The 26,570-nt window shown below is 41.6% G+C and overlaps 1 protein-coding gene across 2 annotated transcripts in view; it reads right to left on the bottom strand.

Annotated features, from left to right (window-relative positions):
* Positions 1–288: 288 nt before the first annotated feature.
* igf2bp1 (insulin-like growth factor 2 mRNA binding protein 1) overlaps positions 289–26,570 on the bottom strand; it is a 47,177-nt gene continuing 20,895 nt past the window's right edge. The window contains exons 3-15 of one of the 2 annotated variants that reach the window (XM_076882932.1): positions 14,911–14,959; positions 13,200–13,251; positions 10,650–10,713; positions 10,004–10,297; positions 9,548–9,682; positions 9,310–9,432; positions 9,010–9,145; positions 8,653–8,769; positions 8,426–8,542; positions 8,156–8,230; positions 7,915–8,046; positions 7,687–7,800; positions 289–6,921 (exon numbers count right to left, since the gene is read on the bottom strand). In XM_076882932.1, the coding sequence (XP_076739047.1) occupies positions 6,766–6,921; positions 7,687–7,800; positions 7,915–8,046; positions 8,156–8,230; positions 8,426–8,542; positions 8,653–8,769; positions 9,010–9,145; positions 9,310–9,432; positions 9,548–9,682; positions 10,004–10,297; positions 10,650–10,713; positions 13,200–13,251; positions 14,911–14,959 (1,564 nt within the window). In that variant the 3' untranslated portion in view covers positions 289–6,765. Of the gene's footprint in view, positions 6,922–7,686; positions 7,801–7,914; positions 8,047–8,155; positions 8,231–8,425; positions 8,543–8,652; positions 8,776–9,009; positions 9,146–9,309; positions 9,433–9,547; positions 9,683–10,003; positions 10,298–10,649; positions 10,714–13,199; positions 13,252–14,910; positions 14,960–26,570 lie in introns of both variants that reach the window. The other variant, XM_004568626.3, reaches the window with a different exon arrangement.

Genomic DNA, 26,570 nt, shown 5'->3' with positions numbered 1-26,570 from the left:
AGGTTGGTGTTAAGTGGACTAGCAAACAAACCTCAATGTCCAATGAAAAAGCAAACAATTTTGAGAATGCCTTGAGAACTACAGCTGAAGACCACTTAAGAAAAAAAAAAAAAAAAGAAATCACAATGAAATATAAATTATATTTTTTAAATGGCTCAAGGCTTTTGCGCAGGTTTGAACAGCTGTAAAAATCCTCAAAATCTCACCACATTAGACAAATCATTCATTGTCTTTGTATAATGTGTCAGATTTTGTGAAGGCCACACAAAAAGACAAAAAGCCAAGAAGGTCAGTTCTCTCGTCTTTTAATAACACATTCATATCTATGCTCTGTTTTGTTTACAAGGAGTTTAAAACAAGTGTTGATGACGACTAAAGGAATCAGGCAGGCAGAAGGTGAAAGTCCATATACTGTAAAGACCAACGGTGCCATCTGCTGGAAGGAGGGAAGACCTGACACTCCTGATGAGCAAGGAGTCGCCTCAGGCTGCGCAGTCAACAGTGAGATGGGGTTTTTTTTTATTAATTTGAGGTTAGGTCAAAATGTGATTATTCTAGATCCAGCTCAGTACAGAGGACCTCCCTCCTTCCAGCTACACCTACATTATCAGCTAAAACAACAGGTCCTTTTGCTTTTCATTGGAATTGAAAATAAATCATCAGTCGGCATAGAAGGTCCTTGCAGGGCACTAACTCATGTAGGCTTTTCACAGAGAGAAAGAAAATGCTAAATGCACCCAAACACAAGAGATTCAATCTGCTGTCATAAAGAAGAGAGAAAAATGTAAAGTCAACCAAAAGAATATTTTGAAGTTAAAGAAAGCTTAATGAAACAAACTACATAAAATGCAAATTGGATAAAGAAATCTCTTATGCTGGGTTGTTACAGAAGAAAATTAAAAATTGGTGGCAAGAGTTTCCATCTCCCAATTTCCTTAATATTCCATTTCAAATACAAGTCAGAATGCAGAAAGAAAACAAAATCATCTTTGGAAGAAGTACGTTTTTTTTCCTTTAATAGACTATCCACTACAGTATATGGAGATGCCACTACCCAGTTATTTATTTACCTATATTTCTTTCAAATGACTTTTTTTGTTTTTTTTAGTTATTTTGTGTCCTTTTTCAAAAGTTTTTTTTACCATTTATCTATTTTTTCCTTTTCCTAAGAGGTAGATCAACAAAATAATTACATGGTTATAGGTGTTGTGCCCCTTGATTTGGGAGGTGAGCAGCAGGGCAGAGCCGAGGGAGGGTTACGAGTAATTTTAGTGTGTGGTCAGAGCGAGACGAGCAGAAGAACTGAAGTTTGTCTTAAGCTGTGATGTGAAGTAGGGTTAGTGAGTAGCATCGGTAGCTTTGAGCAGTTTAACTGAAACACCTTTCCCAGGTCAACAAGTTGACGCCCTGCTATGACTGGCTCACTTCCTCCCTACGCATGAAGAAAATCTTCATCCCGTCTGGCTCATGTCACCCTGCATCACAATGTGTCCATAGAGTGAGTGTGTGTGTGTGTGTGTTTTCTCTTTTTTATTCATGTATTTTTTATTTTATTTTATTATTTTTTTTGCATTTACTTTTACAGTCCCATCTCTAAGCTGAAGAGGCACAATTGCAAAAAGCTGAAAAATAAATTAATAAAGTCCAAGAATTTGGGGGGGGGGGGGGGGGGGGGGGGGTTGTACTAAAACACTGTCACTTTGTTGTCTGACTGCTCGCTCTTACTTTTTTCTTTGAACAAACCAACAAGAGACAATCTTCTAGCTGAGTTTGCTTGTGTTTTGAGGTAGCGTTCCTAGTTATGTGTCAAGAGGTTTGTTTGTTTGTTTGTTTGTTTGTTTGTTTGTTTGTGTTTCCTTCTTGGGAAAGGAGTCCCTCTGTCAGATTCTGTTTCTGAATTGTCAAAGCCCCATTCCTGCTGACGGACAGAGGGGTAAGAGGTGGGGAAGTGTTAGGGACACAACATGGAGGAGTTTGTGCTGTTTTAGAGCAAACTCTGCCCATCCTGGAGTCAGTATGTGTATGTGCGCGTGTGTGTGCGTGTGTGTGCGTGTGTGTGCGTCTTTTGTCTGTTTTTTGATCAGGTAAGATAAGTTTACTCAAGTCGGAATTTCCTTTCGGTCGGAAAGGGGCAATACCAGTCAGGATCTGTTTTGCCAGTTTACTGCGTGTGCTTCTCATCAGTGCTGACCATGTTCTAAAGCATGCCGGGTTTAAAGTACGACAGGCGTAACTCAAATAACTACGTGTGACACAGCCAAGACTCATCACCAGGAGCATTTTAGCTTCTTTCAGCTCACAGTTTTGCTTTTTTGGCCCACAGCATCAACTTTGTGATCGCGTAGCAACAAAAGCAAAATTCTGGCTCTGGTAAGTTGTGAAAATATGTGACTTTGGAACCAATATTAGGGCTGAATCTTTTATAGGTTACAAAATGACATCAGTGACTAATTCATACAAGCCACATGAGGTTTCACCATCTACTTGCTCAAGAGACGGGCAAAGGTGGCGCAAACAGCTAAACCTTCTCCCAGAAGTCATAACAAGAACAGGGACTGTTATGAATATTAGACTTATGAGAGGATGTTTTTGGATGCCCCAAATAACTGTTTGTCAGTAGGTTTGCCTTTCTTCTTGGAGCTCTATATCAAAGTGAAATGAAACCAGTGGGGAAACGTTGTAGAAAATGGTCAGCCATAACAAGCACACAAGCAACAGGTAAACATGTCTGAAACACTGGTATGGTCCTTTAAACAATGTTAGAAACCGTGTCGGTTTTAACTCAAATGTTAGCGTGCTGGCAATGATACTGTTTTTATACCACGTGGCACCTCTCACTACCAAACTCTGTCCACTAGCTGATACAACTTATTGGCTCAATCACTCAAATTGCAATAAAAAAAACAGAACAGAGAGGAAAACCAGATGAAAATGAAGAAATAAATGATTTTTGTCTCTGTCTCCGGCTGCAATTTGTGTGAGCCATTCTTTCTACATTCTTACTTACAGAGCGGGCGTGGCGAGCGGCACGGGGGCGTGGCGAGCGGCACGGGCGCGCCTCAGTTTAAACTGTACTGTCGTCTCTCTATCGTAACGAGACAAGAAGGGTTCAGGTGAAACTTCACCTGAGTTCTAAAATACTTCAAGTCCTTCTCAGTGAGCTCATTTGCTTAACGTGGCTCTATACTGCATTTTGGACTCCGCCCCTTCCTGTTTGTTTGGCACAGTCACTGTGACATACTGAGCTACATGTTAGTACTTCGTCTCATTAAGTAGCTGTAGATTTCTGCATTAAAAAAAGCTAAACAATAAGATGGGGTGAAATTCAACTATTTTCCAATAAAGACTCAGAGTGTGGATTCTGGGAAAAATAAAGAAAAACGTTTTTGAACAGAAGCGAGCAAAACGAACACAATGGAGACCAGCGCAAGAGAGGGCAAGGGACCCTTACATTCCCGCCCACTCCAAAATCACTCTTCTACCAGAGGACAGAAGAGCAACGACAAAGCATGAAAACGTGGTGTGAAAGAGCAAGAAGGGAGAAAACTGACTCCTCACCATCCACTGTTTTTGTTTTTTTAGATTTGCATCAGATGTTCTCAGTTGTTTGCTGAAATATTTAATCGATTAGTGCAACAGTACGTCCCCAGATGTCACTTCCAAACAAAGCTTGCTGTACTAAATAAGAATGAAAAATAAAAAAATGTCGTTCGAACCACTCCAGAAGCCCGCAGGCTGAGGGATGAATCCTGAATAGCATGTTGGTGGCTGTGAACGGAGCGCTGTGGTTTAGAAAGAGGTGGAAACTTAACAGAGTCGAGCTGTGACGTTAGCGCCTCTGGGCAAAAATACAAGCGCAGACGAGGTGGAATAGATTTTTCCCTGTTTGTGGATGAGCTGGTGGGGTAGCCGATTAAGCTTGTACCAAGCACAGGTAAGACATTAAAAAGACAGTTATTTGGCAGTGTCCTTCCGCAACTTGGCTAAGCGCAACCTTTCTGTCTGATGGTTCTTTCCCACTTTGATTTTTAAGGTTTTTTTCTTCAAAAGTACAAAAGGTTAGAGATCACATTTCGAACATGTTATGTACAGGTTAGAATATTATCCCAGCTGCGTTGCTGTAGCTCCCATCTTTTTCCTCTAAAAGATTTGTGGATTTTCTCCACTGGGTTCTCATCCTACTTTTATCTGCTTATTTTTTCCTCAACCACATCACCCAAACACATCCCCTGACTTTAAAAAAAGGAACATTTAAAACCAGCGAACACAGACGTGCCTGCATTCACACATACACACAACAAGCACACGTGTAGCCAACAGGGAGCATCTGAGGTGGCACGGTCAGTGCACAGGTAATAAATATTCACATTCAGAGAAGTCCGAGCTAGTTCCTGTGTGTAAGTAAAACACCTGACACAGTACAGCTACTCTGTAGGTGGACCGCTAATATTTAAAGTCCCAACCTCCAGGTGAGAAAGGTCGCATTTTCATATGCCAATATTGCAGGTCTGTAAAGCAGTCTCATAATGTTTGGCGCTTCGTGGCAATGTCGTCAAAATAAGACGAGGAGAGGAGGGTATTTCAGGGCACACGGCAGGCCAGAAGCCACAGGAACGGGGTATGACACAAAGGTTATCCGATTACCCCGGTGGCGAGCTTGGTCACCATGTGCACTTGAGGATCCTCTCTCGAGTTAAACATAACTCCCTTTTGGCCATTTCTCTGTTTCAGACTACAGAGGCTCCACTCACACGTCAGGAAGACCGAGCATGTTTCCCCCCAAAAGATGGAAAAATGGGACCCGTTTCTTCTCTACACCAGCAGACCGATCTCTCTCCACTTAGGAAAAAAGAAAACAGCATCTTTGTCATCCTGAACTCATTCAACCATCACACCAGAAAACACAAAAAAGGAAGAAAAAAAAAACTACCAAAGCCATAACTCAATACCTAAAAAGAAAAAAAAATAATTTTTCTTAAAAAAATAAAAAAATATTCAGGACTCTCAGCAATTTTTTTCCTATTATATAGAAGACCAGCAAGCAAAAAAAGGAATACTGAGGTAACTTTACCCTGAGGTAGGTTTTTTCTTTTTCTTTTCTAATCTGTTCTAATCTTGGCGAGAGCGTCCAAGCATCGACCCCGCCCCTCATTATCATACGCAGGCAGGGTCTGGAGGCTCCGCCCACAGGCCTTCAGCAGACAGGGAGAGAGAACGAGGAAGCTGCTCCCTTCATAACGACATTACCATTGCTGAGCTCAAGGCAAGGAGCTTTGGAAGACTTTGCTTTTCGTGCTCGACCAAGATCAGCCTCGGACTGCCTTCATCACTGCAGACATTAAAGGCATTTTTATTTAAGAGAAAAAACGCAGGGATGGCTGAAGCACCCGACTCTCCGTCCGAGACTGACCTTGACTTTCTGCACAAACGTAATGAGCATAATGTCTGTCGCTGACACACTTACTCATACTTGTTAAGCGAAGCCGTCAATACATTCACACCAGGGGCCGGGCTAACTCACATATCATATATATATAATATATATAAAATATGCCGTTTGGGGTGCAGGTCGCTCGCCAGCGAGCACAGCTGCTGGCAGTTGTTTTTTTGTTTTTTTAATCTAACACGTGAGCTAAGCCGCTGCAATAGAACTGCAGGACCAGCTGCGACCTCCACTCCCGTTACTGTCTCTTGCCGCGCCTTCCGCCACATAGCTAAATATTGGAAGGGCATCTTCAGTGCCTCCCCAGCCCCGAGCCTTATTGTAGGCTAAATGATGCTACACAGTACAGGCAAGGGACTAAGAAAAATAGAGAAGACGTCCTCGTTTTTTTTTTAAAGAGGAAAGGCAAGGCGGCCAGGCGCAGCTTTTTTTTTTTTTTTTTACATTTACATGAAGATTATATATTTACAACCTCATATTTTCTCTTTTTTCCTTTTAATCTCTCTACTATCCTGAAAGGTTTTAAAAGAGCAGTGTTAACATCTGCGGCCCCTCTTCTACGCTCTCATTTGGCCAGTAGGTTAGGGGCGGGCGAGGCAGTGCCAGACCCCGCACCTATCCTCCTGTGCCACTACAGCAGTTCCCCTGTTCCTTCTCCCAGCTCCACCTCACTGCATTCTATTAATAATAGCTCTGAATAAAACATTTCTATACATATATCTCTATGTTAAAAAAAAACCACCTTTAAAATATAGGACTGACTGCAGATGGTTGGAGAGGTCTCTTGGAGGCGATAGGACAAGAAGGCACCTGCTAGTGTGCCTGGGAAACGCAGATCTGCTATAAATCGGAACCCACCATAGCGTTGCTTCATCCATACATGGAGAATAAAGTCGGCCATGTTGTTTCGACTTATCTGGGTGGGATCCCATAAAGTTAGAGCAGATGAGGAGCTGGCAGCAGCCATACCGAGGCACACTAGGAGGAAACTATACCCTCTCTCTCCATGTTCCTCCTTACCCTCAATCCCACCATCCTCACTCAGTTTCTCTTCTGGCCTGGAATCTGATCTCTGTTCTGTTTCTTTTTTCTTAATCCTGTTTTTATTATTTGTTTCATCTTTTTGATTTCACTCGTCTTTGTTCTTTGTCTTTCTCTGTGATTATTGGGCGTACTCTCTCCCTCTTTATATCTCTCCCTGTCTCTCGCTGGGTCCGTGTGTCGCTCTCATGTATCCGTCCGTCTATCCGTTCGTGCATTTGTCTGTCTGTCCTTCCGTTAGGCAGGGGGCCCGCGGCATGTGAGAAGGGTGCGGGGACCCCTCACTTCCTGCGTGGCTGGTGGTCCTGAGTCAGTCCCTGCGTAGGTCTGCCCATCTCTGTGAAGCCCGGCGAGTGAGGGCCAGGGCCCATGCCAACTCCGCTTTTCTGTGTCTGTTTGACCTGGGTCAGAATGTCTCTGATCTTTCTCTGGGCCAGCTAGGAGACAGAGCAGAGTTGAGAAGATGAGCTGCATAAGTTACGCCTTTTTCCCCTGCTGCAGGGAGACAAAGTTAGCAACACATTAGATATAGCAGACAAAACTGCGACTTCAGAGTTTGGTCAATTTTAGGTTTTTAGAAGGCATCAAGAAAAAGTTCAAGTACACAAAAATGATATTTTAGACAATCAAGGATGACAAGAAGATGAACTTTCTGAGTATCAGCAGCATGAACATATGCACCATTAAAATGAATCAATGTTAGCACAGATACTTAACCTCATAAATGCAGGAAGACAATCACATGCCATTGGCTACTTATAAATGCTAACATCTTTTTGGTAGCTAAGCTAACATAGCTTAGCATAGCGAGCATACAGTGCTGAATAAAATAAATATGACTAAGCCATGAATGTGTTATAATGTATGAGGTGTTAAATACGCAACAGGGCACTGAGTAACCATTAGCACCACCTAGATGTGAGTTCAAATTTCAACCAATCAGAGAGGTTTTTTCCTTTTTTTTCCATCATTGCTAATTAGAAGTGGTCACTGAATTTGTCTCACACTCACACTTTTTGGATTATGAGAGTCAAAGAAAAATACCTGCAAACAAAAACTGAGACCTAATTATGTGTCAAAACAATTAAAATGACACATTACAAAGGTCATTGTAGCAGTAGTGATACTTCATAGTTCATAACCATAGAACAGTTTGTTGAGAACATGATATATGAGCACATTACAAAACAGTAAAGGTGTACCTGGCTAGCATAGAAATGCCCATTGATCTTGACGATGACCTGGTCGTTTTCATCAGGTGTCTGTTCTCTGGGAACCACCACCTCAGCTGCTGTCAGGTTTTGCAGCTCGTTCACCTGGAGACACGAGACTTGGTTAGTGCGGCAGCAACAGTCCTTACTTAAAGCACCCTGATGTGCAGAATATGTTACTACTGGAAGTACACCAACGTATACGGTTTTGTGGCTTACCGTCTTGCCTCCCTTGCCAATCACTCTTCCTGCAGCAGCAGCTGCCATCTTGATGTGAGTCTCAAGTTTGACTTCTTCCTTTGGCCCAAAGAAGTTCTCTTCCTTCAGTTTGCCATAGATTCTGCCCTGAGCCTGGAGGAGAGGGCAAACAAAAGAAGGTTAACACTTTCCAACAACCAGTTGTTCCACCAACCAGGGATATTATGTCAAACAAAAGAGGTAAATGACTATCAGTGATTACCTTAAACTGAGCCTCAGGGGGTCCTGTCACAATCACCATCCTCATTTTGGAGTCTGGAGATTCAGCTGGTGCAATCTGAAGGAGATACAAGAAATACATTATTCAAATCTCAGTGTTTGGTTTGAGAAGTGTAAATGCTCTGTAGTCCTCACCATCTAGCAGTATTTGGAAAAGGAAATATTAGTATTTTCAAAATACCTTTCTGCAGATGCAAACAAAGTATTTTTCCCCTGAAAAGTGTTTACAAGATGCATCTGTTTATCAACACACCTTAATGGAGGCTCCAGCAAAGCGGCTCAGCTGTTTGATGTGCTGTCCTTTCTTTCCAATGATTGCTCCCACCGCCTGTGCTGGGATGTAAACATGGACCGTCTCCTGTTCTGGAGCCTGAAAAAAAAAAACAAAGCCAAGAAAATCCCATTAAATAAATAGCAACAGTCTTTTAAAAAGAAAAAAGAAAGAAAACTATAATCAGCTGATCTCTCAGGTAATCTTACCCCAAAGCAGCCGTAGGGGGTGCCACCAACTGCATTTCCAGGTGGTGGTGGGGGCATATTGGAGGAAGAAGGGAAAAGGCCCAGAGCACCCAGGTTAAGGCCAGGGATCAGATGTGTCTGTTGCTGCAGAGAAGGACAGCGTAGGTAAGAAACCGCAATGACAGTTACAATAGGTGGGCTGGTTCTAGTGTTGAACCAACACAAAGAAAAAAAGCACATCTCTCGTACTTGTGCTGTACTACTGACATTATTTGAATACGATTCAAACAGCCTCGCCATCATATTGCTATCATAAGTTCACAGAGTTCAAAGTCCGTCGCTGGGCTCCCCTCCAGTTTTCTGTGAGCGTGCACTCACATTCATCGCTGCGATGTCGTTCTCGTAAGCCTCCCTGACCTTCTTCATGATCTCCACCTCAGCCTGACAGCAGGCTTCGATGGAGCCTTTAACTGTGATGGTTCTCTCTGGATTATACAGCGTCAGGTCCTGGAGACTGCACACAGAGACGGCACACGGCGAGGTGTTACTCACTGATGTGGCTCAACTAGAAATTTTATCCGCTCATGGGTGAGCTGCAGTGAGGCGTCTTTCTGTGCTTTAAATCAATAAATCATTCACCTCAGCTAATACACAACCACAAGTTGGTGTGTGTCTTACGGGGAAATGGTGATCTTGGTATCCGTGTCCTGCTCAATTTTCTTCAGGTTGCGTCCCTCTTTCCCAATCAGCCGCCCAACAAAGTTGTTGTGAGCCATGATCTTCAGAGGGACCTCATCAGCACTGCAAGTGGAACCCACTGTTATTTTCATGCTTGCTGCTATAGAGAACTCATCAGCTCCAGGATCAGTTTTACTGCATTAGGTTGTTACCGTGCTGGATCACTATGATAACTTACGTCTTAGTGTCTTTGGCCTCCTGGTGCATGATGTCCAGGATCATGCGACAGGCAGCTGAGCAGCCCTCAGGGGTAGAGTGAATGCTGATGGGCTTCTCAGCAGCACCCGCATTCTCCTTGCGGTGGACGTCAATCCTGCAGCAACAGAAAGAAATGCACACATGGAATTGTGTATGTCAATTCTGACACAGGGAAAAAGCTCAAAAGCAGAGTTTTAAAATGTTAAAAAAAGCATTTTTTTAACAAGAACCAGAGTGTCTCGATACAGTTATGAAAGCAGATTTTTCTTTCTAAGAGCAATAGATATCAAACTTTTAAATTTGAGCATTTAAAATCATACATTTAATCTGGAGTGTTTAGGAAAAGGTTTCATATCAGAATGCTCTCATCCATCCATCAAACTATCTTACAGATCATACATTAAGTGTGAAATAAACCCATCACGCTGTTACCCACTTGCTCTGTGTCTGCTTGGTGATGTTACGAATGGTGGCTCCTTCCTTGCCGATGATTGCGCCAACGTACTGTGTGGGCACCAGCAGTCTCAGAGGGATGTCGGCATGTGGAGGTTTGGAGGGCATCCCAGAATTTGGGGACCCACCGCGGGGTCCGCCCCGGGGCCCGTAGCCAGGTCGCCGGCCGTTATCAGGCCCCCGCTGGCCTCCCTCCAGTTCAGAGGTTTCATCGGGGATGTAGGAGACACGCAGGGCATTGTTTTCAAACTGGTATCCATTCAGCTTCTGGATGGCTCTGAGGACCCAGCACAGCAGCAGTAAGTCATATTTACTTTGATTATCGACACGGCACAGTTTTAAGAGGTCACCGCGACAAACATATACATACATATACATACATATATATATATATATATATATATATATATATATATATATATATATATATATATATATATATACAATACATAATTAATTAGAGCATAACAACAGACTCTTTGCAGGTAGATTTTGCAACAAATGCTACACAAAGTCATGATTCAACTTTTCACACACACCTTAGCGGTTTGTTATACACAAAATGGACCAAAATTCAAAAGACTGTGGAAAGAACAAGAGATGGAAAAATATTAAGATGAGCAACTTACTGCCTGGCTTGTTCGCGGGTTGCATAGGTAACATTAACCACTGCGGTCTCACTATCTGTGTTGACTGAAAGAAAGAAAAGAGGAAGTCTGAATACATTGTAACTTGTTTCATTACCAGGTTAAACAGCATCCTCGCTGACTGACTGATGTGTGTGACACATTAGTGCACGTCTCTCAGAGCGTTCTAGAGTGCACGTGTGCTTTTGTCATCAAAAACTACTTTTTCATGTGTATTCAATGACATATTTATTCCTTTATCACTGGTGGACATGGGTGATTACAAGCTCCTAGGTCAACATGGATATTTATCATTGGCAGAACTATACTTTTTGCACTAGCCTAACTGCATTTAAACAGGTAAGTTTGGCCACTTACAGTGTGATTGCACAAAAAACATTACATAAAGGGGTGAAAACACACATGAATCAGTCATTTACAGTGGTCCTTCACTATATCGCGGGTTGCTTCAAACGTTCCTTTTTGCTAAAGCATATAGTTGGATCAGGTGACCCTGAATCCTCCCTTAGTTATGCTGCAACAGGTTTAGTATTAACACTATATGTTAATAGACCTCTCTGCACTGAATCACACTTGTTATTAATCTCTGGCTCTCTCTGGCCGCCCCTCCCTGAGCCTGGTTCTGCCGGAGGTTTCTTCCTGTTAAAAGGAAGTTTTTCCTTCCTACTGTCGCCAAAGCGCTTACTCAAAGGGGGCCATCTGATTGTTGGGTTTTTCTCATTATGCATTATTGTAGGGTCTACCTTACAATATAGGGCACCTTGAGACAACTGTTGTGGTGATTTGGTGCTGTATAATTAAATAAAACTGAACCGAATAGAACAAAGTATCCACTTCATGTACTAGCTCATGTAACACATAGAAAGAAAACCACCCCCTTAATCATCACGGTCATGCACCATCTCTGCTCATCTGACAGCTACAGGAAGGTTCTTTGTGTTTTGCTACTACATTTAAAAAGCACATCACAGAGAGTTACGGTTCTCTTTAAAAACAACTAAACACCAAAATGGTTTAGAAGACAGAAGCCTTTTTGTGTACTCTAACTGAATAACTCAATCCTAGATATGCTCTCTAAAGCATGAATATTGGCACCCGCAGTCATTTCTGAACTTTTGGAATAACTCGAGTATCTCATCTTAAATCGTGGAAATAACAAGCATCCAAAAAAAGTGTCTGCAGTGAGTACAGGTGTAACTGTGCATCACTAACACATAGGTTAATGTTTTCATAATATGGCTGTAACTATAAGGTACTGTAGGTGAAGATCAGAATATATGTTACCAGCAGCTAATGCAGAAAGAGTTGCTGTGCTTTTTCCATGCACCACATACTCTAAGGTTTATGGATCAATAGCATGCTGTCTGGTCCAGGCTCAAATTGAATCAGTGATTAATATCCACAGTTAGCCAGTCGGTTATATGATACTGCCAGCATTTTCTACTTCTGTCCCATGGAGTACCTCAACAGTGACATTCCTGCTAGATCTACTTGTTCTCACTAATGTTCAAGAACTGATATAATAATAATAATAATAATAATAATATATATATTGGTAGTGTGCTTGAGAATTCAAAAAGTGATGATGCAGGGGTTTAATCTGTGTGGAAAGTGTTAACTGGATTTCTACATCATCATCATTAAAAAAAGAAGCTTTTCTCTTTGCCCACTTTTTAAACAATTGAAGCAAAGACTTGATTAATTACAATAATCAAGAGATCACTTAACGGCTACCCTGAGGTACCCCTGAGCAAGGTACCGTCCCTACACACTGCTCCCCGGGCGCCTGCTTAGTGGGCTGCCCACTGCTTCACTGAGTGAATGGGTCAAATGCAGAGAAAAACAAGTAATTTCCCCATGGGGATCAATAAAGTATCCATTATTATTATTATTATTATTATTATTATTAACAATAACCTACCACTTTGATCAAATCACTGGTTTTCACGCCACAACACTGAACGCTATCATGTAAAACGTGACAATCTGAATTAATCAAATATCTTTTGAGCATTGGATCATTGATAGGAACGCCCTGAGCTCTAGTAAAAATCTTTAAAAGATAATAGTAATTATTCATTTGAATAATTTATGGTGAAAATATAAAATAAATGGAACTGAACCAGTGGGTTTAAGATGAGGGCCAAGCGAAAGTATCTTGTGAATCCACGGTGCAGTGTTGAACACAGTCACCTTACATCATTGGTTGAAATTAGGAGCGACTGTAAAGTCTAAACTCTGATTTAACACCAGGTCAAAGAACTGTGCCAAATCAAACCTGCAAATACGCTGCAGAAACCTCTTTGCCAAAAGGTTTTTGGTGGTTCACTTTTCACCACAAACTTGCTCAGCTGAGCTGCAGTTACCAATGTGCTGCCACTAGGTGTCAGCAAAGCATTATGCTGTCCAACAATAGCGCAAAAGGAGAAGTTTAACTGCCAGATATTTTTATTTAATGACACATGTGGGAGATAAAAAACATAAGTAACAAGTACTAAAATAAAATGTGCTTCAAGTTTATTGAGATCTCACCTTGTTCACAGTTTTCTACGGTTCCACACTGGCCCAAGAGTCCATCCAGCACCTGATGGAGAGACGGAGAGAAGGGAACACTATAAAATCCCAGCACAAAACCATTTTAAGGAAATCCTAGACAATGTCATTCAATTCAAAACATCTTTTTGTTAGCACAAATGATTATTTCACAAACATATGTGTAGAGTAATATAAGACAGGCATTCACTTAAATAAGATATTTCATCATTTATGTGTTTGTTGACAGGTCTGCAAGCTCAGGAGCAAAAGACGCAATAAACGAAGAATAACACCACTCAGCTGGTCACTCTTTGACAACAAAATGACTTTGTTTTCATTTCTGTGAAAAATCAAGATAAATTTAGCAGAAAAAGATTGAGAGAGAAATAAAATGAGGCTGCTGGACAATCAGCTACAAATGTTAAACATGTAAATATAACCTGAGATCACACCAGTAATAACTGAGGAGATTTTAAAGGAAACGAGTCATCATGATTCCCCAACTCCACCCCAAAGACAGACGTTCACATATTTACACAAACTTAAAGCTCTAAATTTACCAGGATAAAGCTGAATTGTTTTTTTTCCCCTTTGAAATTTTTCAACTTAAATGTAACAGAAAACTATTAAACCCAACATACTTAATGAACTTTCATTATTTTACATTCATACATAGATGATGATGTCGTAAATGCCTGACCCCAAAAACTGTGATTCTAAGGTTAAATCATGCGCGCCTGTAAATTCTGGATGTTTATTAAGGTTGATTCAAGCACGTTTCAGTCAACTTTGCATTGAGACGTTGCCCTCACGTGGACAAAGGCAGAAGTCTGGCTCGTATTCACGCACACATACGCACATGCACACATGGAGCCACTCCCACAGGCGCTCGCTTGCCAGAAGAGGCAGACGGGTGTGCCACGCCCTCACAAAAACAATGAAAGTGCACAGAGCTACACACCAAATGTAGGGAACAGTGATCCTTCCACTTTCCATTCTTCTGTAGTCAGTCATGTTTGATGAATCAACAGATTTAAAGCCTAACAGGGGAAGAAAAGTCTGTAGTTTTGCCCTAAAAGTGCCTTCTGCACTCTTCTTTCCATTCCATTTCTGTTTGCATTATATACACACATATATATGCTTCAAGTCTCTACCAGAGGTCTGGGAGCCTGAGGGTTCGGCACAGTATCTTAGCTGTTCCTACGACTGCGCTCTTCTGCACAGAGATCTTAGATGTTCTTCCTGGGCTCTCCAGGAGCCACTTGCCTAGCTCATCCTATTCATGTAGCATTCCAACAGTGCCCTATTTTTGTCTCTTTCCCACCGATGCCTTCTTGCTCCAGTAGCCCACTTCTCATCAGGGTCACCTGACACAGACATTGTTAATCCGGGCATGTCTGAGGTAGGCTTGGTTAGCATGGGGTTAGTCTAGCCTAGGAATCTTACTTCATACAGATGCCCCAGTCGGGACTCGAACCTACGACTCCTGTTTCAATTTTTTTTTTTTTTTGCCAGACAGACCTGGAAAACCCATCTTGGATGGGAGAGAAAGTAGTGGCCATTTTGCACACACTGTTTCCCTTTTACCTGGGCAACAGTTTACACATAAGCAAGCAACGTATTTGTAATGTGATGTGGCCATCTGAAGTGTCAGCCATAAAATTTGTACGTTATAACCTTAAAAAAAATAAAGGAAATGGGAACTAACCTCCCACTGCAGGTGAGGTGGAATGTTTCTGATCTGGAGTTTCCTGGTTCTGTGGAGAGAAGAAGATTTAAGGAAATATTAACGCTTTGCAAACAGAAAGAAGCTTTTAAAAGTTTCAAGAGAATGAAATAATGCTTGTGTGTGTGTGTGTGTGTGTGTGTGTGTGTGTGTGTGTGTGTGTGTGTGTGTGTGTGTGTGTGTGTGTGTGTGTGTGTGTGTGTGTGTGTGTGTGTGTGTGTGTGTGAGAGAGACTCAGAAATACAAGAGAGTGACAGGAAGAAGCAGCTGCTGAATGAAGCCAGAACGTGTCCTGAGTGACAAACAGGTGATGAAAGCAAGATAGCCTTTGGTCCAACACTAAACCGAAACAGTGCACCAACCTTCTTTGCTATTATTAGTTCAGATGAAGACGTTTATATCACTTAGAAACAAGCCCTGTGAGCTACAGATCTAAAGATGCACATTTGCTGTTCTAGCAGCGAACAGTTAGGTTTCTCTACAACACTGTGGTGACCTACAACAGACTGGCGACCTGTCCTGCCCTGCGACAGAGGGCATGGACCCTATTGCAAAAATGAGCCTAAACCAGCTGAGTGGTTAAGAAAATGGATGGAGGTGTGTACAGACTGACCGACAGTGTTCAGTTCACGACATTTGTGGCACCCAAAGTGGGGTAAAATGCACACACACGCACGCACACACGCACACACGCACACACACACACACACACACACACACACGCAGCTCTTAAATGATTTTCTATCATTTAAAGAAACCCAAGAACAGCGGAGAAACAAAGCCATTTCTAAGGCTGTGGGACTCCAGCGAACTATGATGACAGCTACTATCCACAAGTAGAGACAACTTGGAACAGTGGTGAACCTTCCCAGGAATAACAGACCAGCCAAAATGATTCCAAGTCTGCATCAATGTCTCATCCACACGTCAGTGGATGGAGCTTCACAATAAGACAAACCAAGTATTTTGAAACTACTGCCAACCATATTTTACAACAGTGGAAAATTAAACCAGAAGGAGACAGCATTGGTAAAACTAATTATGTGATTAAAGCAAGTTTGCAGCTAATAAACATGGCAATTTAACTGAAATACTAATTACAGTGAAGGTTTGAAATTCCATTCTGCAACGGTTTAGTTTTTCATCAATGACTCAATATTGACTCTGCCAAACTCACCTACATGCTATTTTCAAAACAAAGCTTTTTAAATCGTCTCTATCTGAACATGTCAGACTTGAGGTAGCCAGTTGGGAAATTCTCTGCATTTCTCATATAGATCTGTCCTATATCACCTCGACCTGAAGAGTAGCCACACCACCCACACACAATGAGAGAACCATAGTCCGACACATTTTCCCCTCGAATAAACCCATTTGTATCAGCTTTTTTAAAAATGTGTGAACAGATCTGGTTTTCCTGCCCACATCTCTTCTTTAACCAGTTCACCAGTGGATAGATTTCCACAGGCATGAACCTTCCCCCTCTGTGATGGTTCCTCATTTTCATCCTTACTCAAGACTACTCTATCTGCTACATCTTTCACTTTTAATGAAGCCGTTTATATTAAAGAATCATGCTAGTGGCATCTTTTAATGTTAGAATGGTTATTTTATTTGGCTAAGTAACTCAAAAACCTTTAGCCAATCATTCTTCTATCTTTACCGTCTTTAAGAACCATGCACCCCACCCAACTGAGCATCAATAGCTTTAAACGGCCAACCCCCATACTAAACGCCAGCCTAACCCCCCAGGAGGCTGGAGCACAGATGAATAGCCTTTTGTACATATAGAATACCTGACATCCTCCATCCATACTCCATTCCCCCACCTCACCAAAAAAGAAAGAAAAAACCCTTTTGATCCTCAATGAGCGCTTGGCTATCAGCTACGTCACCATCTCCAGCCCAAATAAATACTTTTTTTTTTTGGACAGACCTGTCCAAATGTTACATGTTTAAACACCACCGACTACACCAAAGTTCAACTTTATCAACACATTAGCCCCTCATTATCCTTCCCGTTGTCATTCCAACCCATCACCCCCACAGACAAATATATCCCAACCCCCCATCAGGCCACGGCCACTGAACCTGTTTGACCTCTGGCGTCACCACCTGCCAACCAACAGCCTACACCATTGGCTGAAACCATGGCAACAAGTTAAGAATGGGCGGGAAAAGAAGATGGATGGGTGGGCGGATGGACAGCACAACAAAATGCGTCACATTTACTTATGTGCTACATCGCTCATCTGTTATATCTTTTCAGTTTTAAGTATCACCTTTTTTACTTACATGTGGGTTTGCCTGCCTTTGACATATCTGTTCAGCTGCTTCACAAAATTAAGATGTTATTTTTATAATATATGTTTTGTCATTAGGCAAAGTAGTGAAAACAATAATGCTGAACTAGACTGTTGTTAGCTACAGATATATGCATAAAAAAAAACAAAGTAAAGGCAATTTTAAGTGCACAAGACTAATTTAAGTGTCAAACTGCACAGCTTAAAATAAACATAAATTAACGAAACAAGAAAGAAATCTGCTTTGAGACGTCCCGCCCCCCCCGCCCCGAGTCCGCGTTGATGCGCAAAGATGGAAACCCATTGTCAATGCAGCTTGAAAATGCCCAAGGTTGAATATAAAACCTGAAGGTGATGAGGTTCCCTCAGCTGTGAAGGCATTAAATCCAAGCTCTGCTCCAGTCCCCAGCAGGACAATGGAGCAAAGAGAAAGACAAGAAGAAAGGAAAGAAGCCAAAAAAAAAAATGAAAAGTGAGGTCCTCAAGGAGGTGGTGGAGGAGAGGAGAGAGGAAAAGGTCTTTGCTCTAGAGGGGGGGGGGGGTCAAAGGCCGAGGGTCAGAGCTCTTCAGATTAGTCTCCAATACCACAGTGAGGCAGGTCTGTGGGTGTAAACATGACGTCCTACACTTTCACAGCAAAAAGTACAACAGGAACTCAATAACAATCCCGTTCTTGGATCCTTCTATGTCCCCCAAATGTCATCGTGTCCACCATCAAGGCAGCTATACACAAAATAGTTCCAACGCCTGTTCAGAGCTTCACTGATGATGTGAGAAGTATGCTGCTGGTTACAAGGCTACAAAGGGCAAACTAGTCGTCACAAAAGTATCTTTACTACTGCTTTACTCACTAACTAGATTGGGACCTTCTTACCTTTCTGAACTCTTAACTGGCGTCCTGCTAATAGATCGTTACAGTCAGTTGATCAGATACTTCTGGTACCAAGAAGCAGACGACAGCAGAGGAGACTGGGCCTTCTCCCTCTTCGAACTAGGACCTCGCCAACATTTCACATCTCTAAAACCACATTTTTAGTCTCTGACGTATACATGTAGTATTTCTAGCATTACACTCATACTTCATGAGACACATGAAAATGTTTTAAGAGGCAAACGTTACTTAAACAAAAATGCATTTTTGTAATAATTCAGTCTACTTTTAGTTTGTTTTGCTTAGGGAGACGCTTGTGCCACAATGAAACATTCATTCATAGTTATAGTTTAATCGACAAATTTGGAAATGGGTATTTCAAAATTTCCATTTCAGAATATACAGGTTTGGTTTTTTTTATTTTACTTTTAATTTTAGCGTTAGATTTATCTTGCTGTTAGAAGTCAAAGGACAGTGTTCACCCAGCACTGTAGACCATGAGTTAACCACGAATAACTTTGACTGTTTTACCCTCTATGAATAAGGCAAAGCATTTTCTGTTAACATCAGAAATCATCCAAGTGGTTTTAGTTATGCTTAATGAACTTTAGAGACGCTGTGTGTAATGGCACTGCAAGCAGCAGTGTTTCCTTTCATTTCATTTATGAAAGAAAGAGGCTCAGAGCTGAAAAATCAATGAAAACTGTCCCCAGCAGTCGAGTAGCACAAAACGCACATACATGTAATAACACACACAATCTAACATGGCAGCATTCAAAGCCACAAAGTGTAAAGTCACCCACAGTCAGGGCTGTGATGTGTGCATGCATGTGTTTCAACAGTGTTTTACTGCTCCCAGTGGGACTTTTCAGTGACACAAAAACATGTTTGACAGGTTTCACTGCCAACTCTTCCAGCAGAGCAAATAAAACCCAGATGACAAATGCTACTATTTTTACTTACTGAATAAGCATTTATATTAATGAGACATATTTGGAGAGTCTTAAGTGTAAAAAGAAAGGATACATGGTCAAAGACAGAAGATTTTCAGCATGTGGGTTCAGAATGGTTTCTTGTCAAATCAAATCAAACAAAGTTTGGTTAAAGTCTGCAGATAACAAACCTTAGAATGAGTCCAATAAATATTAAGATGATGCAGCTGGACTGACCTCAGTCAAACAAATACTCCCAGTAATAGGAAAACTAAATGCATACAAATGGTGCCAATTACTCTACAAGTGCTCATCAATACATCTCAAAGTCTTTTATCTGCATTTTTATTATTGAGCATTAACTGCTTTCTGCAGAGTGACCTCACCTACAATCACTCTACTAAACCACTAAACCACAAATGAGCCGAACAGGCTCAATAAACAAATCAAAAGACGCGAGTATGGCTTAAAGAAGCTTCTAGCAAGCTATGAGCCCCTTTGTCCCACTGTCGCACTTTGGCAACAGTGGGAAGGAAAAACTCCCTTTTAACAGGTAGAAACCTGTTAAAAGAAGAAACCTCCAGCAGAGAGGTCTGTTAACACATAATGAGTGAGAAAGGTGACTGCATTAACACCTGTGGCCACACAGGCCACAAGTTTGACTTCACCACAAGAAATTTCCTAAACACTTTTCAATTGCAGCTCACAAACAACTTTAAATGTCTGTCATCTGGATGAGACATCAAACAGCCACAGTTCTCTTCTCTAGCACTAACACAACATACATTTTTAGGTTTAACAGCAGCCAACAATTCCACTTTTTCTTTTTGGGAATTTCCAAATGGAGATCGCAAGTGCCAAAAGTTCCCCTAAAAGAAATGCTTCTGAATCTTTCTATTCGCCATTTTAATTCACATTTTTAAAAATTGAAACCTTAAAACTCATGCATTCATGTATTTAATTTCAAGTCTAACTTAAAATGATAATCAAAAATCTTACAATTTCAAAAGTGTTAAAGGAAATGAATGTGAGAAATAGTCAGAAACGAAAACCTGGAAAATTATTATGGTTTAAAATAAAAACAGCTAAATTATACAAACTGGAACATCTTTGCACTTTATTTAGCCAATAACAACACTCACTGCTTTGTTTGTACCTTTCATTATTAGCGACCGCGGTGGCTAACTTTCACAGAACTGAACTTTTTTTTTGTGGGTCTAAACAAGCGCGACTCTTTTTCCAGACAGAGATATGCTGTAATTAAGCTAACTAGCTGTAGCCTTATTGTACAAAATAAATCTCTTTAATATGTGACTGAATTTATTTTTTGGCTAGGTGTGTAACCACTGATTGGCAAAGCCCATGAACACAATTTGAGACCATTGTGTAGAGAGAAGTCATTACCTGCTTCCATTACAAAACCCTTACAACACTCAAATATCCCCTAGCAAGAAGCAAAGCTGGTTGCTGGCACAAGGGCACAGAAGTGCAGGGGGTTAATATTTTATAACAGCTATCTGGCCGGCTTAAAATCGTGGATGAATATTTTATCGCTAACAGTGAGGAGTGAGAGGATGATGGCGACCAAACACCATGGCCCAATCTGCCCACCAACGTTGTCACCGGCCAAAGACCCATTGTCCAGTCCCACCTGTACATCCATCAGTTAGATGGAGACCATCCTTTCTCTGCCCGGTTACCCTTCAAAGACAGTGCTCCTCAAAGCGCTGAGCTGGCAGGTTAAATAGACGCGGAATGACCATCGATGGTCAGGTGAGATAAAGAAAAGGTGGATCGGCCTTTGAATTTAAAAATCTGGTTCATCATAAATTCACTTAAACACAATAACCTCACAGACTGCAATGAGAAAACAGTCACAGTGGGCTATTTTCAGTCTTTATTAAGCAAACAAGTGGTGCTTCCTTTTGAAGAGCCTTCATATTTTTCCAGAACTTTTCGAGCGATATGCCAAAGCCAGTAGAATGAAAATCTGCTCTCCGGTAAATCTCGTTTGCCTCACTGTGGGTGTGGAAAACCAGGCCCAGGTGTGTCTCATCCTTTTCTTCCATACGTATTCCCACTCCTTTCTACATCTCTGTATGTTTCCTCCTTCCTCCATGCCCTGGAGTTTTCCCCAGGGCTGCAGGCCGGAGTGACAGTTTCAGTAGAAGTAACTTTAGATGCATGAAAGCTTTAAATAGACAGTACAAACCTGAGGAGGAAGGAGGAAACTGAGCAAGAGGTGGTGGGAATAGGGGAGAGGGAGGAAAAGAACGGGTGGGTGGGGGGTGGTGCAATGTAAGGAGAATAAAGCCGTAGCCTGTCCGTGCTAGATAGAAGAGACAAGTGAAGCATATCAGTCAGTGGAAAGGATCGTCACCTACCAGCTGGAAATATGTGTTAATGCACAGGTGTGGAAAAGAACTGTAAAAGAAAAGAAGGGAACATCTCCTAAAGAGTAAATCCACGTGGAATTACAGAAGGCAGAAAACCGCATGCTCTCAATGGGTTCATGATGTCTGGCAATTTAACGGTGTGTAAACAATAAGTTAGTTACTGATTTTGTTTTCCAAATAAGTAAGCAAACCCACGATGAGTACCACTCCCCATCTTCAGCATATTTGGAAGCTGAATCCAGTCTGTTACATCTGTGAACTTCTCTTCTCTAAAATACCAAGTCAGCATTTTTTTCTAATAAATAAAAAACAAACAATATTGTGCAAAATTAAACACAGACCTGGAGAACTGTCCAGGTCTGAGAACATAACTGTCACCATTTCTGGATTTGCCTGGATTTATAGGGGAAAAGCTGTTTCCCTCACCGACAGCACTCTCATTGGTCCATCAACACCCAGTTCCACAACTTAAATCTAAGTCCAGCGCGAGCTTTGTGGAGGAAGCCGACGGTGCAACAGCTACATGCGAAGGTGCACAATATGTGTGTGTTACTCGTAAATATCCCCGACTTATAATAACAGAGTTATTAACTTTGGTTAATTAATATGCAAAAACTTTGCTGAAAACTGAAAATAACCTTTAACCAAAAAAAAACCCCAAAACATTTATTTCTTACTTTTATTTCTTTATTCCCTTTTACACTTTTCACATACTCATGAGACAAGAACAGAATAAAAGAGAGAAAACTGAAAAACAACTGATTCACTGCCTGTGAGAACTTTGAATTTAACGTGTTGGCGAGAGAGGCCTCCGTTTGGGAATTCCTTTAGGTTAAAAAGGGGGGAGGGTGTAGCAGTAGGCTACGGGTCAAAGTTCAGGCTCTGTTCGCCACTCTGACCCCGCCCGCTGCTCGTGCGGTAGGTCTCCATTTTGGAGAGGCGAGGGTCTCCATTTTGAGAAGTTGAATTGCGCCTCGCTGTTTAGGTGGGCCGTTTGTACTTGAGGTCTATAGGCACAGCTTCCATCTCAGGGTTAGGCCTGTGACATTGTTACCGTGGACAAACTTACCAAATCAGACTTTTTAAATTATTTAATATTCAACGTGTGCCGTTTATATAGGTGTGATTCAGCCTCTGTGAAAACGAGTTAGCCCGTTACGCTTAAAATAATCCCTGCGTTTAACATTCGTCTAAACCTTGGTTTTGTATTTAAAATTATATTATTAATAATAATCACATCAGCTGTTGGCGTTTCAGCACCTCCACCAGCTCTCCCCTCTGCGCCTCCGCCCCTCCTCCTCTTCTCGCCATTTTGTGTTCCTATAGCCGTGTCATATAACCATTGTACCAGGCGGAGGAACTGCGGCCCCACAGCCAAGCAGTGGCGTTAACCTATAGTAGGAAATGCAGTCTGCGCAGTGATACAGGCGGGATCAGGGAGTAACCTCGCGTGTTACACTGTTGCACAGTTTATCAGAAAGCGGTCACCTATTGATAAACGGGAGACGAGGCCGGAGACGGAGGTGCTCCTCATGTTCAGATTGTAAGGTCACATGTCTGTGCGCCATTCCTGCTGATTGTAATAAAGTCTCCACGGATAACCCGCGACGTGGAGACAAAACACACGTTGGCGTTGTTGTCGAGTTAGAGAGCTTTACGGTCCGCCCTGAAATGGTATCCAGCGTATACACAGGTGTTAGAAAGCCAGGTTTGCGGCTTCAATAGAAAAGCATATTCCTTCCTTGTATTCCCCCCCCACACACACACAAATAATACTATAGACTACATACATGTGAGAACCAGTCATCGGCCATGTTGACCAGGCAACGCCCATTTACTACAATGAATGTGCAGTCACATGACAGCGGAGAGCACATACAGCACATGAGAGGAGGAGGGCGAGGAGCCCACATACGCCATTACATGAACATGGGATCATGCAGGCGATGTGTTGGGTTGTGGGCTTCTTCATACGTCTGTTTTATCTCTCAGCTACCACCATAACAGTTGATTCAGTCCTGTTATAAGCTGTACAGTTGAGTAATATTTAAAACACGGCTGTGGTGTGAGTACGGTTCACCCCTTTAACACATCCCTCCGCGAGGTGCCTTACTCTCAGTCTCCGCATACTGTCGGAGATAAGTCCGCCACGAAATGTTTACGGGAACTAATATGCAGGCCGGGAGTGCGTGCAGACACCGATCTCGTCTTAATCACCTGAACATAGGGATTCACTGTGAGCGCGCGCGAACGCTCTGCTTCCCCTCCACGCGCAGCCTGTGTAGTGGGGAACGCGCATGTCCATTCACAAAGTGCTTAAAAACTACTCTGAAGTTACTCCAGCGGCGCGAGGGAGGAGGGGGCTAACAGCCTTCTATAGAATGTGTGCCACGAGTGCTCGCGGCTGATATAGCGGACACGTTTGGGGGTTGTTGTTCGGGTTTGTGTGGCCGCGAGGATTGGAGAAACAAAAAGTGTCGGCTTCTGTTTGCTTTTTGCAGCCGACAGCAACGATTAAACTCCAACCTGAGTAAAGGTTGTAGAGGGGTTTTTTAAGGTCCCGAATGAACGCTTCGAGTTTAACACTTAAAAGAACGAGCCGCTGTATGACCGCATCTCTACATTTTTTTTATTTTTTCGTAGCTCAACCGACAAAGTTGTGATGCGGCTGAAAACAGATTAATGTCACGTAGAGCCACGTTCTCGGGTTTAATTTGAACACGAGGAACAACTCAATAATATGACAATATTAAATTACTGTAACATGGCGAGTTTTCTCTGTTACTGTAGGGTCTTTACAATATAAAGCGCCTTGAGGTGACTGTAGTTGTGATATATGAGTGAACCGCCATGTTAACCTGATAACGGCAGGCTGTTGCTCATAACATGTATTTTAATGACAGGAGACGGTCGGGAAAATATTGAAAGATTTGAACAATAGTTCTTGGACCAATTAAAGACATTTAACTCCAACAAAAATCTTGGTTAAAGAATCAAGAAGAATGTTACCATCTAAATCCAATTACTACATTTTTCTGATTTTTGGTAGCTTTATTTCTTGAAAAAAAGTAACAGGCAAATATTTTTACTGTTTCCAGTTTCTTTACGTTTTATAACAAATGTGTTGCAAAACAGTCAGAAGGAAAAAGGAATAATTAAGATTCCCTGCAGACAAGAGAACAAAATGAGAGTAAAGGCCTGCCTATTTTTCACCTGCAAACAGCAAACAAACAGTTTTAATGTCAACTCACAAACTGGTTTTAAGTACGGTTTTTTTGTTCATGTTGGATCCCCTCACCTCTACAAAATAAACAACATGAGCTGATGATGTTACAAAGAAAGCCAAGTTTACATTATTTTAAAGGAAAAAAATAAAAGGTCTAAAACTAGGGCACACTTCTGTGAACCAGAGATAACAAATACCAAAATCGAATATTAGAATTTAAGGATTCACTTTGCTCTTCACATATTTATTTTAACTTGTCAAATGTTTATGATTTAAAAATAATAATAATAATTGAGCAATATTTAAGGTGGAATTTCAGGGAAAGCTGAAAATGGGACGCATGAATATGAAGGGAAAAAAATTAATACTTTGAGGAAAAATTGTGTTATAATCTTTTAGAAGAGTAGGTCTTAGTATTTTATAAACAGACAGATTCTTTCTTCATAACATGTCTCTCAACAAAAATACAGAGTCCAGCCCATTCATCCTGTCACAGTCAGCAGGGAACTAAAGAAAAAAGCCATCAGCTGATTTTTAACATTGCAGCTTTCTATACTGTCTAAACATACAGTCAAACATTGTGCAGAAAAAACGAGTGAAAGCGACACATGATTGTTTGATTTGTTACACTGGTTTCAGCTGTGAAGGTAAAGCACTGTTGAGCGAGAGCTTCGGGATTCAGTTTTTTTCAACAGCATTAATCTTCTGTCATAAAATAATGAAACGAGAGTGCGTCTGCGCATTTAGGAACTTCAACAAGCTTCCAGATTTTACTCTCTCCACAGACTTTTATCGAGTCATTTGTGCAGCTGTGTCTGGGTAAGAACACAGAGCTTTTTCTTACTGTTCATTAAAGAATATTTGTCAGGACAATAATTCTGGTCCAGAACTGGAAGACTTCAAACACATAAAACACAAACACTCCACATATTCATTCCTTAAAGGCAACACAGCCATCATATGTCCAGAAAACGGACTCTTCTTATGTTAATATTTTAGAGACAGAAACAACAAGTTACCAAGTTTTGCATTTTTGTAAGGATTTATTTCGTGGACAGCAAACAGAAAGTGGACGAGGGCCCAGCTTCTGCCTCTCCCCGCTTCAAAAACAAAATGGGGGAGAAGGAGTAAGAAGGGAGGGGAGTTCCTGCTTTGTCTTGAGAGAGAGACAGCGAGTGAGAGAGAGAGAGTGATGTCAGCCTCTGCTTTGTTTTGAATCTGTGAGGAACAGGGTGGGGCCAAGAGTAGCCTATAGAAAAGCAGCAAGAAAAGGGGCCCGTCTGCTCACCGCCCACACACACACACACACAGACACTTTTTTTTTAATTTAAAAAAAAAAATTGTGTATGTTATATACATATATATATTATATACACTAACACGAACTACACACTTCTCCTGTCTCACCGCCTTGGATTTCCTTCCTTGAGTTTCCAGCTTTGAACAGCAGAGGGCCGAGTGAGTCATCGAGCTCCTCACTGCTGTTCAGACCTCAGTGAAACAAGTTTCTATAGCATAGCCAGCAAAACACTGACAACGTGGAGTTGAGTTCATATTGAGATGAGAATTTTAGGTCTGTGGTCACTGCAATGAGCAGTTCAGGGAGAAAAAAGGAGAAAACTAATCAAGAATATCAACATAAATATATTACAACTGCAAACTGTACTGCAATAAACATAGTAATGACAAAACACATCGTTATCATACTTTCGCAGGAATAAAATCCCTGGTTTTGCGTCCCCACACTGTTAACATTTGCATGCAGCACGGCTCACCCAGACGTGACTGTGGTGCTCAGCAGATTGTGTCTGACAAACATGACAGCAGTAAGAGTTCAGAGTGCAAACAAATCTTTCAAACTGTTTTCCCACAACATCAAAGCTCAGTCCTTAGACTCAACTTTATTTTTTAAAC

Source organism: Maylandia zebra, linkage group LG4 (assembly GCF_041146795.1).
Source record: "Maylandia zebra isolate NMK-2024a linkage group LG4, Mzebra_GT3a, whole genome shotgun sequence".
Taxonomy (NCBI): Eukaryota; Metazoa; Chordata; class Actinopteri; order Cichliformes; family Cichlidae; genus Maylandia; species Maylandia zebra.
Note: the sequence above shows the minus strand (reverse complement) of the source record. Positions and strands in the feature narration are given on the sequence as shown.